At 34.4% G+C, this 12,150-nt stretch overlaps 1 protein-coding gene across 4 annotated transcripts in view; it reads left to right on the plus strand.

The window, feature by feature from the left end:
* The window catches only part of LOC115874918 (protein kinase shaggy-like), a 119,727-nt gene that overhangs the window by 27,005 nt on the left and 80,572 nt on the right, over positions 1–12,150 (plus strand). For 3 of the 4 annotated variants that reach the window (XM_030890219.1, XM_030890216.1, XM_030890217.1), the window contains exon 2: positions 7,325–7,515. In XM_030890219.1, coding sequence (XP_030746079.1) covers positions 7,325–7,515 — 191 coding nt within the window. Of the gene's footprint in view, positions 1–7,312; positions 7,516–12,150 lie in introns of all 4 variants that reach the window. The other variant, XM_030890218.1, reaches the window with a different exon arrangement.

The raw sequence follows: 12,150 nt of genomic DNA on the forward strand, positions 1-12,150 counted from the left end.
TAATCGAGCGATGTCGGTTATTTTAATAATCGAGTACTCGAGCGAATGTTCGCTCGAGTTATCCCATCACTAATATTTTTTACCTCGGCCGATTAAATGCCGTTTTTAAGCCTTCTAGATTTCGTACAATTTTTCTTGTTTTCTTATGGTCGCTTAAATTACTTTGAACAGCTAGAAATATTAAAATCAGTTAAAAACGATAATAATGTAAATGGCCAACAAGCATTTTTGAACATATTTTTTATTAACCCACCCCTATAGCAAATATATTTAGTTGATAAACGCCTAACAAGCCGAAACATATTGTATATGTAGTAGAGTAAAATTACTCTTATTAAACTTGAAACATCTAAAAGCTTGTTTTTTTATTAAAATATTAATAAAATCTTAATTAGAGAGTAAAATCATCTGATATGTTCGCACGTATATCGTTTATAAATGCGATAACATTGTCTTTTAAGTTTTGAAATTATAAATTTTATTGCTAAATGCGTAGGGAAGTCGTCAAATATTTGTTTAATTTATACTATATTAATGTATTTATCGTTAGATATATTTGTTATCGCAAACATGTTATGATTTTCGTTCATGTAATGCAAAATTTTGTTTCTTTTTTCTATTTTTTAAACTTATGACAATATAGAGAAAACACGCTAATGTTTTTGAACTGACTTGTTAAATTGATTAATAGTTTGGCGTTTATCCACTTATTTGTTGGTTGTAGTGTCAAAATTACTGTATTTATGTTAAACACCCGATAAAATGAGGCATGCTGCTGTTTTTTATTAATGAAAAATTTTAACCAAAATCAAATAATATACAGTGTCTTCCAAAAAGAAAAATAAATGTTGAGAATTTACTTTCATCGAACAGAAGTGTCAAGTTTTTTATCATCTGTAACATATTAGAAAATATTTTTAACCTATTAATGATAATACCGTACGATCGAAAAAAAACCGGCGTCCAGTTGGCTTGGAAATGACGATCGATGACATTTGCCATATAATTTTACATATAAAATGACAGCGACCTTCATTTCATCACCATCGCTGACGCCGTTTTTATTCGATCATACGGTCTATTATTAAGCATTGCTATCGTCTATCGTCCTACATTTCTTTATTATTAAACATTTTCTTATTAAACTGAAAAAAAGGAGTTTAAATTTATTTTTTTTGAGATGTTAATTTTTGTATTAAACAAAAAAAAACAATCTCAATTCTCAATTAAGAGCTGATTTTTTGCAAGAAAGAAAATCTGTACTTTATAATACAATGTATAAATAAATGTATAGGTATTCGAGTGTGATATATATGTGTAATGAGATATTTGCTATTTTCAGACATGGACAAAGACACAATTCGCGATACGTGCATTGTGTCACAAACAATGAACGTTATACGTACAATTTCTGCTGTAATTAACTCAACTGTCATTTTCTTTTCTTTTACGATGTTCGAAAATAGGGAAAATCCTTTGAAAAATACTATTAGCTCATATACAGGGTGGGCCACTGAAAACTTACAATGGCTATAATTTTTAAACCAAAAAAGATATCAAAAAAATAAAAAATACAGTTTCTATAATATCGAGAGGGAATACATATGACGTATTTTTTGAACCACCCCGATCTACTCCTTAGACGGCACCCCTACTCACTTGAAAATCTTAAATGGCAACACCCCACTTGTGGCGCCTTTTTGGAAAGCCCATGAAAAATGCTAAACGATGATCATAAAGTTTTTAGGGTTAAATTGAAAAACTACCCCTTACACAAAAAATTAGGTGAACATTATTGAAAAAAGTGATTTTTTTAGCATTAGTTACAAATTGGGACCCAGCTAAATGAGGCAAATGAGGTATTTTTCAAACCACCCCGACCCATCCCTAGGTGCCACCCCCTCAGTTCTAATCTCAAGATAGCGATACCCCACTTGTATACTTTTTCTTGTGGGGTTACACTAAATCCATAGCCTACAAGACAAAACCAGGTTCGTTGCAAAAATTGCGGCAGAGGATAACTGAAGCATGTCGAAATATTCCGAGAGACTTTCCAAAAAGTGAGAGAAGAATTTGAAAATCGTTTGTATTTTTGTATGGAACAAAACGGCTGTCCTTTTGAGCAATTATTGTTAAAATAAATTATCATTTTTTTTCAAATTGTCACACCTACATTTCTTATCACTACTTACCTACCAGTAATTAAGTTGAAGTCTGTATGACGATCGTTTAGCAATTTCAATTAGCTTTCCAAAGAAGTGTCACAGGTGGGGTATCGCTATCTTGAGATTAGAAGTGAGGGGGTGACACCTAGGGGTGGGTCGGGGTGGTTTGAAGAATACCTCATTTGCCGCATTTAGCTGGGTCCCAATTTGTAACTTAAGCTGAAAAAATAATTTTTTTCATTCTCCACCTAATTTTTCGTGTAAGGGGTAGTTTTTCAATTTCACCCTAAAAACTTTATGATCATCGTTTAGCATTTTTCATGGGCTTTCCAAAAAGGCGCCACAAGTGGGGTGTTGCCATTTAAGATTTTCAAGTGAGTAGGGGTGCCGTCTAAGGGGTAGATCGGGGTGGTTCAAAAAATACGTCATATGTATTCCCCTTCGATATCATAGAAACGGTATTTTTTATTTTTTTGATATCTTTTTTGGTTTAAAAATTATAGCCATTGTAAGTTTTCAGTGGCCCACCCTCTATTTATATTTATTTACAACTGATTTACTTAAAAAGCTCTGTTCGTGATTTAAAAAATAAAAATTATATTCATTAGAAATATAAGATATGAATCGGGGTTTATAATATTATTAGAGTAATTAAAAATAATGAATTGCTAAAACTAGATTCATTTTATTCAAAACAAAAATTTGTTATCATATGTAAAATATTTAATTTAGTGGCATGTATTTTAAATAAATCAAGATTATACCAGTTTATGTATTTCTCATTTTAAGATATTTATTACACTTAATGAAATCTATAACTGCCTTTTTCTTTTATAATAACTTTTAAAGGTTTAACGATAAGATTTAGGTTTAAATCTAGGTCTTAATTTTCAATCTACGTATTATGGCGGTATTACGGAGTATTACACTACAATTACGAGTATAAAATACATAAATATGTTTGTTAAGACATTTTGGAATTACTCAGTTGTATATCCTCAGGTAATATACATTTTTAATAAGCTTCACAACTCCAACACCAAATATTAATATTAATAAACTGTGATAATAATATTGATCAGGCCATGCTATACAGGTTATCTTATCTATACCGGGTGTTTTTCAAAAGTGGCTCACCCAATGTTGCCAACTGTCTAAAATAGAATTTCCCATGAAGACGGTTAAAATTTTCCGTTTTTGGGAATAGTTTTTCCACCAGTCCTCAAATCGAATATAGTGTCGCCAAGACAATACAGATATTATGCCGGGTCCAGACCAAGCAGACAAAACAACGACAAGACAGAAACATTCATGTTGTACGACAAAATTGCGACAAATCCAATACATTTCTGCGACATTTTTGTTTTGTTTCAAAAATTTCGATCTTTGATCTTTACCGACTCGAGATTTTTTAATATCCCGTCTCGAGTCGGTAAAGATCAAAGTGTCTATGTTTTGTTCGTATACATATTTTACGACAAGTTGTCGACGTAGTGTGGATGGCGTGTGCTACCAACAGTAGGAGACCAGTGAAATGGTTAATAAAACTCATTCGCAACAACTAAACTTTTGACTTTGTTGTACTTTTGTCCTTGCGGAGTTTTGGCGGACAATTTGTCTCAAGTTTGTCTTGTCAGAATTCCCCATTTTTTTTTGTCGCAAATTTGTCTTGTTTTTGTCTCAAAATGGTGTTTATTTTTTGTCGCCTTGGTCTGGACCCGGCATTATGTTTTTTAACTGAAAATTTAAAAACATTTCCAAACATATTTCGAAATATACTTTTCAATTTTTTTTTTCTCAATAAAAACTCAAAAGCGTGTTTCTGGGATCGAAATATACCATCCCTAGAAGTATTTACACTTAAAATTCACCATGTATTCAAGGGGTTAGGTTAGGTTAGGTTAGGAATAGGGTTGTGCCACTTGAACATTTGAAATGAAATTTTCATGTCGGCAACTTTTCCAATGTGAAATTTTCACTATTTTAAAAAAGTGAAATTTCAATTCGAATTTTTCAGCATAGAGGTGAAATTTTCAGAAATGTGTTGTGAAACTTCAACTTGCAGATGAAATTTCAAGTGTTCAAAGTGTTCACCGTATCGACGCAGGTATGGATCGTTGATTTGCTCGATTTGGTTGCGCGTCTGTAGAGGACCGGCGCTTGATCTTGACAAATGATAAATCGCAGTAGATAGATAGAGGTTATGATTTTCGTTGAAAATGTTGATGTATTATTAGATTTGTTATTTTTGTGCATTTTTTGTGTTTCACATTTCATAAAGTTTATTCTGTGACCTGTTTACCTACCAGTGACCTGTGTTCTGTGTTGATTGCAATTTTTAAAGAAATAATGGTTAAGTCCAAAAATAGTATTTGAAAATATTTCTCTAATTATCAAAATAATACCAAAAAAATAAAGTGCATATTTTGTAATGAAATTCATTACAAATATGTAACTCGTTTAGAAAAACATGTAAAAAGTTGTATAAAAACGCCGAGATCCATTAAATTACAACTAAAAGGGACCACCTGGGGAACAGCTAAAAATAATGACGTGTTTCACCAATAGACCAATTATTCACCACCTCATTTTTATGAATTTTTTTTTCAAAATTTTATAATTTTCATGAAATTTCAGTGAAATATTTAATTGTCAATATTTCAGGAAATTTATGAAATTTTTACTGAAAATTTGATAATTTGAAATTTTCACTGAAATTTTGAAAATTTCAATCTTTCAGTGAAAATTTCATTATGAAATTTCAACATAAGGTGAAAAATGAAATTCACCCATCCCTAGTTAGGAATAATATTGTCTGATGCCAACCGAAAATGTGTATTTAGTTGCGGTAATACTATAGTTTGAATTTACTCTCTTTGCCGAGATATGCGTATACAATAACTATTTTTTTACGAATATTACATGAATTTAGAATTTCCCACGAAATCACTGGGCTCACCACTATATAACTTTTTATATTTTTTTCAAATAAAAAAATGAAATTTGGTATGTTGCAGATTGTATGTGAGAGGGGATGTTAATCATTGCGACCTTAGATTGTTCCCCTTTCTTGAGTTATAACTAAAAGCCAGTATCTAAGAGGATTTTACAGAAAGATTTTAAGTTCTCCATCACCGATATCAGTCGTACCAAAGTTTATGGCACGAATGAAAATATTGTCGTCTCAGTTATGAGGTGTTCTGGTGTTTCCCCACAGACTCTGCATTCGCCCAAGGTTATTAAAAGGTAAGGTTGTCTCGTAACTCGATCCGCCATTATTGAAAACGTCATCTACTACGCCATAGGAATGATACCATATAGGAATAATACCGCAGACGTCATAGGAATGATACCACAGATAAAGGGATAAAAACTGCCCACAGTCCGACAGTGCATTTCCGAATCGATATTCATTGTGTACTTTATTGTTTATAGTGTATGGCGTCAATAGTTTTCAGTTGTTTGATGTGTGTTTTCTTTATTGTATTGTCCATTTATCTCTCTTTGTCGGTTGCATTTTATTTTTTTTCCTTTATCTATGATTTTATAGGTTCTGTAGCATACCTGTGACGTAGATGCAGCTTCGCTCGTATTGGTCCAAAAGTTACGAGACAACCTTATCTTTTAATAACCTTGGCATTCGCCGTTGTTTTTTAGCTTCAATCTACTGAAGAGTTGATTGAGGACACAGTGTCGTGTTAGAAACCACTTGACAATCCGAAGATTGTTCTTACGTAAATCAAGGAAAATATTTGATTTTTTTCAGTAAGTTTCGAAAAATCAGTTAGAGTTATAGGATTCTTATTCCAGGTTACGAATGGCGTCTTTCAGGTTCTTGATTTCCGATTTAGGTTGGTTTCTACTTGGGAAGTAGAACGGTTCAAGTCCAGTTATTGGATGTTTATTCCATTTCTAGCTAGATTGTTTGCTTTTTCATTACGTTCTATCCTTTGGTGAGCTGGCACCTAGAGTAGGAGGACTTTCTTTTATTTGCCTAATTTGTTCATCCCCTCTAGGCATTCTTTGACTGACTTCGAATTAATGTTTACTAAGTTGGTCGGTTTTGATGCTGCATGACTATCGGATAAGATGGCTATATCTTGTTTCCGATAGTTCCTATCTAAGAAGATGAAGTTGTACGCATATTTCGATAGCGTAGATTTTTCCTGAAGTATGCTGGGGTAGGTGTAGGGTTGCTAAACGTCCTCAATTCCAAAGGACAGTCCTCTTTTTGATATCACTGTCCTCTTTTCTCTCACGTATTGAAAAAGTCCTCTTTTTTACATACCAAATTCAAAATCTAAAAAAATATTCGTGTATCGTCACAATGCTTTAAAAAATTGTTATAATCTGTGTCTTTCGCTACTCTTACTGGTTTGTACAGAAAAGAAAATGAAGAAATAGGTACCGTGGGTATTTTTTTACTTTATTTGATACAAAGTGATAGTTTGAATAGAATGACATAACATGTCAACTCTTGACATTTACACTTAAATTTCAATCTTTTATCAAGAAGCTCTGTAAATAGATTGTCAATGTTTTTGGTGACTTTCCTGGCCGGTTACAAGATGCCCCAATCGAATTTTTAATCATAATTCAATTTTTAGCCGACCATACCAATAGGCTATTAAGATCGGCAAAAAAAACGTTTTTTTAGTTTCACTCAAAATGAGTTATTTGGGTCTATATGACCTAAATACAAAATATTTTCATGGTGTCTGTCTGTCTGTCCGTCTGTAACACGATAACTCAAAAACCGCTAAACCGATTTTAACCAAATTTGGCACAAAAATACTGTGGCACCCTAGAATCTGGCCATTAGTTTTTGGTGGGGGTGGGGGGTTAAATATAAGCTAAATATTATGCTTTCTCTATGGATACAACAGACTACCGCAAGCTGTTGCTAGGATATCTAGCTATTCTATTAATTTTAATTGTGTTTTTATACATTGTGAACGATCGTAAACTAAAAAGTATAAAGTGTATTTGAAACCACTAATTTATTCCACTAATTAGAAGGTTCTGAATGGAGCTTTACCCTTTTTAATTGAAAATTAACTCCCTTCCCCCATATTGAATATATATATTTGCAATACTATATCGAAGTTCTTGTCGACGCACAAAATAATTTTATTTGTTCTCTTTTGGTGGTTACACAGGTAAAGACGGGAGCAAGGTGACCACGGTAGTGGCGACGCCCGGTCAAGGGCCCGACCGACCTCAAGAAGTTTCCTACACCGACACGAAAGTGATCGGAAATGGAAGTTTCGGAGTTGTTTACCAGGCCAAGCTGTGCGAGACGAACGAGCTGGTGGCGATCAAGAAGGTGCTCCAGGATAAAAGGTTTAAAGTAAGTGCTTGCACCTTATACTTTATGTTTTAGTTGTGTAAGGGACGTTTACGTCATACCTGCCTGTGGAAGGGTTTTTGTTTAACTTATAACTTCATTGAAACTGTTGCGAGAATAAACCTTAATATCAAATTTATTGCTGTGTCTAGGTACTCTTTAACGTGTACCACACCTAATATTTAGGGTTTTTAGGGTTGCCAACCGTCCTCTATTCCAGACGACAGTCCTCTTTTTGATCTCACTGTCCTCGTTTCTCTCGCGCATTGAAAAAGTCCTCTTTTTACATACCTATCAAACTCAAAATCAAAAAAATATTGGTCTTATCGCCACAATGCTTTAAAAAAATTGTTAATCTATGTTTTTCGCTACTCCCACTCGTTTGTACAGAAAGGAAAATGAAGAAATATTTATGTACAAGAAATATTTGTTAAAGCGATCAACATGTTTTAACTATTTTATGTTTATTTACTGTTAGCTTATGTTTTGAAAAAAAAATTGCTGAAAATGGTTTGTTTCATTTTAACAAGTTTTGAGTATAAAATTTTTAAGAAAGTAAGAAAGCCCATCAGTCTCATACCGTTTACATAAATTTGTGGTAAATTCTAGACATTTGGGCGAGGGTTTTAAAAATGTTTCGCCTGTGCCTCCTTTTTACTCTCTCGTCCTCTATTTTTTATTTTGAAAGTTGGCAACCCTAATTTAGGTACACAGGAATACGTCAAGTTATGACGTAAGAAACATGCGTGTACCGACTTAGACGAGTTATGATTTATCTTCATTTAACAGTATTATTTTGAACAAAATACCTGTATTTTTTAGAGTTATCCCAACGATTTTATATTAAATAGTAATACCGTATGATCGAATAAAAACGGCGTCAACGATGGCTATGAAATGAAGATCGCTGTCATTTTATATGTAAAATTATATTGGAAATGTCATCGATCGTCATTTCCTGTGTCATCGATCGTCATTTCCAAGCCAACTGGACGCCATTTTTTTCCATCATACGGTATAATATACATACTAATACCTCTACATAATAATACCGCATGATTGAAAAAAAAACGGCGTCAAAGACGGCTGGGTAGTGACAATCGATGATAATTTTGGCTAAGTCAATCTCTAGATATTATTTACTAAAAATTGACATAAACTTGTCAAACACTAACACTAATTATAGAAATATTAAAACAGCATAGAACGTTTCCAGACACGCATCTACCGGGTGCGTTTCAAAAGTGGCTCAACCCTATATTTTTTTTTTTCAGATAAAAACGAGATTTGGTATGTTAGTATATGACATAAATTAGGATTGACTGACATATTCAATTGTTTTTGGTCACTTCCTGTTTCACCGGAAATGACTGCAACTTTTGATTTTTAAATGGCACCCTCGGAATTTTTAGCCGACCATACCAACAGGTATGGTAAGCAATGAGTGTTAAGATCGGCAAAAAAAAGTTTTTTTAATTTCACTCAAAATGAGTTATTTGGGTCATAAATGACCTAAGTACAAAATATTTTCATGGTGTCTGTCTGTCTGTCCGTCTGTCCGTCTGTAACACGATAACTCAAAAACCGATTTTAACCAAATTTGGCACAAAAATACTGTGGCACCCTAGAATCTGGCCATTAGTTTTTGGTGGGGGTGGGGGTTGGTAAGGGGGTATGGGAGGGGGTTAAAAATTTAAAATCGTAACTCCAAAATTACAGTAGCTAGCGAAACGCGGTTTTCAATTTAAGATTAGGAATGATACTTGCAACAAAATTTGTAATAACATCAAAATCAGTCAGTCGCAATTTTTGAGATACTTCGTGTTTCCGTAGTCCGTTTTTGAGAAAATCCGTGTGGAGAACTCCAAACTCCCATCGGACGCGACCCCAGGTGGCGGATAGGGGAGATGATAGTGTTTTGTCCTGGCCTGTTAGAAAATGCTCAAATCGTATTTTTAATCATATCTCAATTTTTTCAAATGGAACGAAGGTGGCTCATTAGCATATTTGGAAAAACATTTTTTTACGCATAATTTGATACCACACACTTGGTATTTCGAGTGAAATTTTCGTTACGAACCGCAAGATATAATTTCAAATAAACCATATGCGAAAATGTTAAAAGTTGACATATGATATGTCATTCTATTCAGAGTGTTATTTTCTATCGAATAAAGTAAAAAAATACTGAGGGTGCCATTTAAAAATCAAAAGTTGTAGCCATATCCGGTGAAACAGGAAGTGACCAAAAACAATTGAATACGTTAATCAATCCTAATTTAAGTCGTTAATAATTGTCAAAATTAGTGTTTTTAATACAGCCAGGGCACTCTAGATTGAAATATAAAATACAATTTTTTTAAGCGAGAATGTGAAAAGTTGACATATGATATGTCATTCTGTTAAAAAGAAAATTCCACTTCTCCAACTCCCAGTGGATGACATACCAAGAATTTACAACTTTGAGAAACACCTCACTGTAGTATTGAGTAATAAAAAGGATTGGAAGAAAGAAACGCTTACTCAGCATATAAAAGACCATACCATAACGTGGTATACTGATGCTTCCAAAACCAAAGCAGGAACAGGGGTATTTGGGACGAAAACCAAATACTCCGAACCAATGGGCACCTACCCCAGTATCCTTCAGGCAGACATTTACGCTATCGAAAGATGTGTACAATTTATCTTAGATAGAAACTATCGAAAACAGGAAATTGTCATCCTCTCCGATAGTCATGCAGCACTAAACGCGATCAACTCAGTAACCATCAATTCAAAGTTGGTCAAAGAATGCCTAGAGAAGCTCAACGAGTTGGGCAAAGAAAATAAAGTCCCCCTACTCTGGGTGCCTGCTCACCAAGGGATGTAGAATGTAGAATGTTTAGGAGGGGAGTTAATCCCCGCGACCTTACAGATCTATTGTGTTTTCCCCTTTCTTGAGTTATAACGAGTTATAACTCATCATACAGTCTCTGGGCTTTAAGAAAAGCCAGTATCTGAGACGGCTCCACAGAGGCCAGCTCTCCATCCTCGACATCAGACGTACCAAGGTTCATGGCACGAATCACCAAGGGATAGAAGGCAATGAAAAAGCAAATGATCTAGCTAGGAAAGGAGCGAAGACTTCACTAACTGGACCAGAACCGTTCTGTTTTCCAAGCGGAAACCAACTGAAAGCGGAACTGAAGAATCTGGAAGACTCCAACCGCAACTTGGAATGGGTGTCCTCCAACGGTCTAAGACACTCGAAAAAGTTCCTCAGAACCTACGACCGAGAAAAATCAAAAGGTTTTCCTTGATTTAAGTAAAAACAATCTTCGGATTGTCACGGGGTTTCTAACAGGACACTGTCTCCTCAACGAACACCTCAGTAGGCTGAAGCTGAGAAACAACGGCGAATGCAGATTCTGTGAGGAATATGGGGAAACACCAGAACACCTCATCACTGAGTGCGCCGAGACGACGACCATCCGTGCCATGAACTTTGGTACGGCTGATGTCAAGGATGGAGAGCTGCCCTCTGTGGAGCCGTCTCAGATACTGGCTTTTGTTAAAGCCTTGAGACTGTATGATGAGTTATAACTCTGTTGCGGACCCGTACCGTATGAACTCGGCCTTAGGCTTGGCCACTTGGCTATGAATCATACGCCCACCGACGTTCGAAGAACGCCGCTAAGAATTTTCGAGATATGTCTGGATTGTCTGTTTCTCTCATATATAAGCCGATGCCCGAAACCTGAAGGGATAGAGATAAATAACCAATCGACGCGTACAGTTGCAATCGCCGCGCTAATTCAAAATAAATTTCTGTTAGATAAATTGTAAATAAGTTATAATAAGTAAATAAGTTATAAATAGTTCTTCGTCTTTTAATTGTTATTGTTTTTGTTAATTATTGTTAAATAAATTGTGTTTAAATAAATTGTGACTTTCTGTCCACACGGAACCGTCGAGAAAAACGTAACAATTGGTGTCAAGTGTGGCGTGTGTGATAGACTAGGAAAATAAAAAGACAGACAATGGCTCCGAAAAAATTGTTGAAAGACTTGAAAGTGTCGGAATTAAAATGCGTATTGGAAGAGAGGGAATGCGAAACAGATGGAAAGAAAAGCATTTTACAAGCCAGACTGAGAGACGTGTTGATTGAAGAAGGTGAGGATCCTGACACATTTTGCTTTGAGCTGGAAGGTGACCTTGACTCGTCCTTACAAAAATTAGAAGATAAAATAACGGAAAATTCTCAAAAGTTGGAAGAGAGTTTGAATGACAAAATGACAGAGAATTCTCAAAAATTAGACGCCAACTTGAACAATTTAAATAGTAAAATAATTGACTTGGAAGTTAATTTAGAAGAGAAAATCAGTGATAAAATTAATATTTTAGAAGATAAGATCGCAGAAAATTCTAAAGACATACAGGTCAGCTTTAATAATAAAATAATTAATTTAGAAGAAAAGATAACAGAAATTATAGAGAATTCTACGGAACTACAAGACAAAATAACACATATTGAGGATGATGTAAACCGAAAAATCGAAATTTTAAAAGAAGAAATAGCGAAGGCGACTTCACCAAACCGTCAAGAATCGGCGGAGGACCCGACACTCGTCGAAAATAAGTATATCTTAAAGTCAG

Source organism: Sitophilus oryzae, unplaced genomic scaffold (assembly GCF_002938485.1).
Source record: "Sitophilus oryzae breed Bouriz unplaced genomic scaffold, Soryzae_2.0 scaffold_1307_pilon_pilon, whole genome shotgun sequence".
NCBI classification, from domain to species: domain Eukaryota; kingdom Metazoa; phylum Arthropoda; class Insecta; order Coleoptera; family Curculionidae; genus Sitophilus; species Sitophilus oryzae.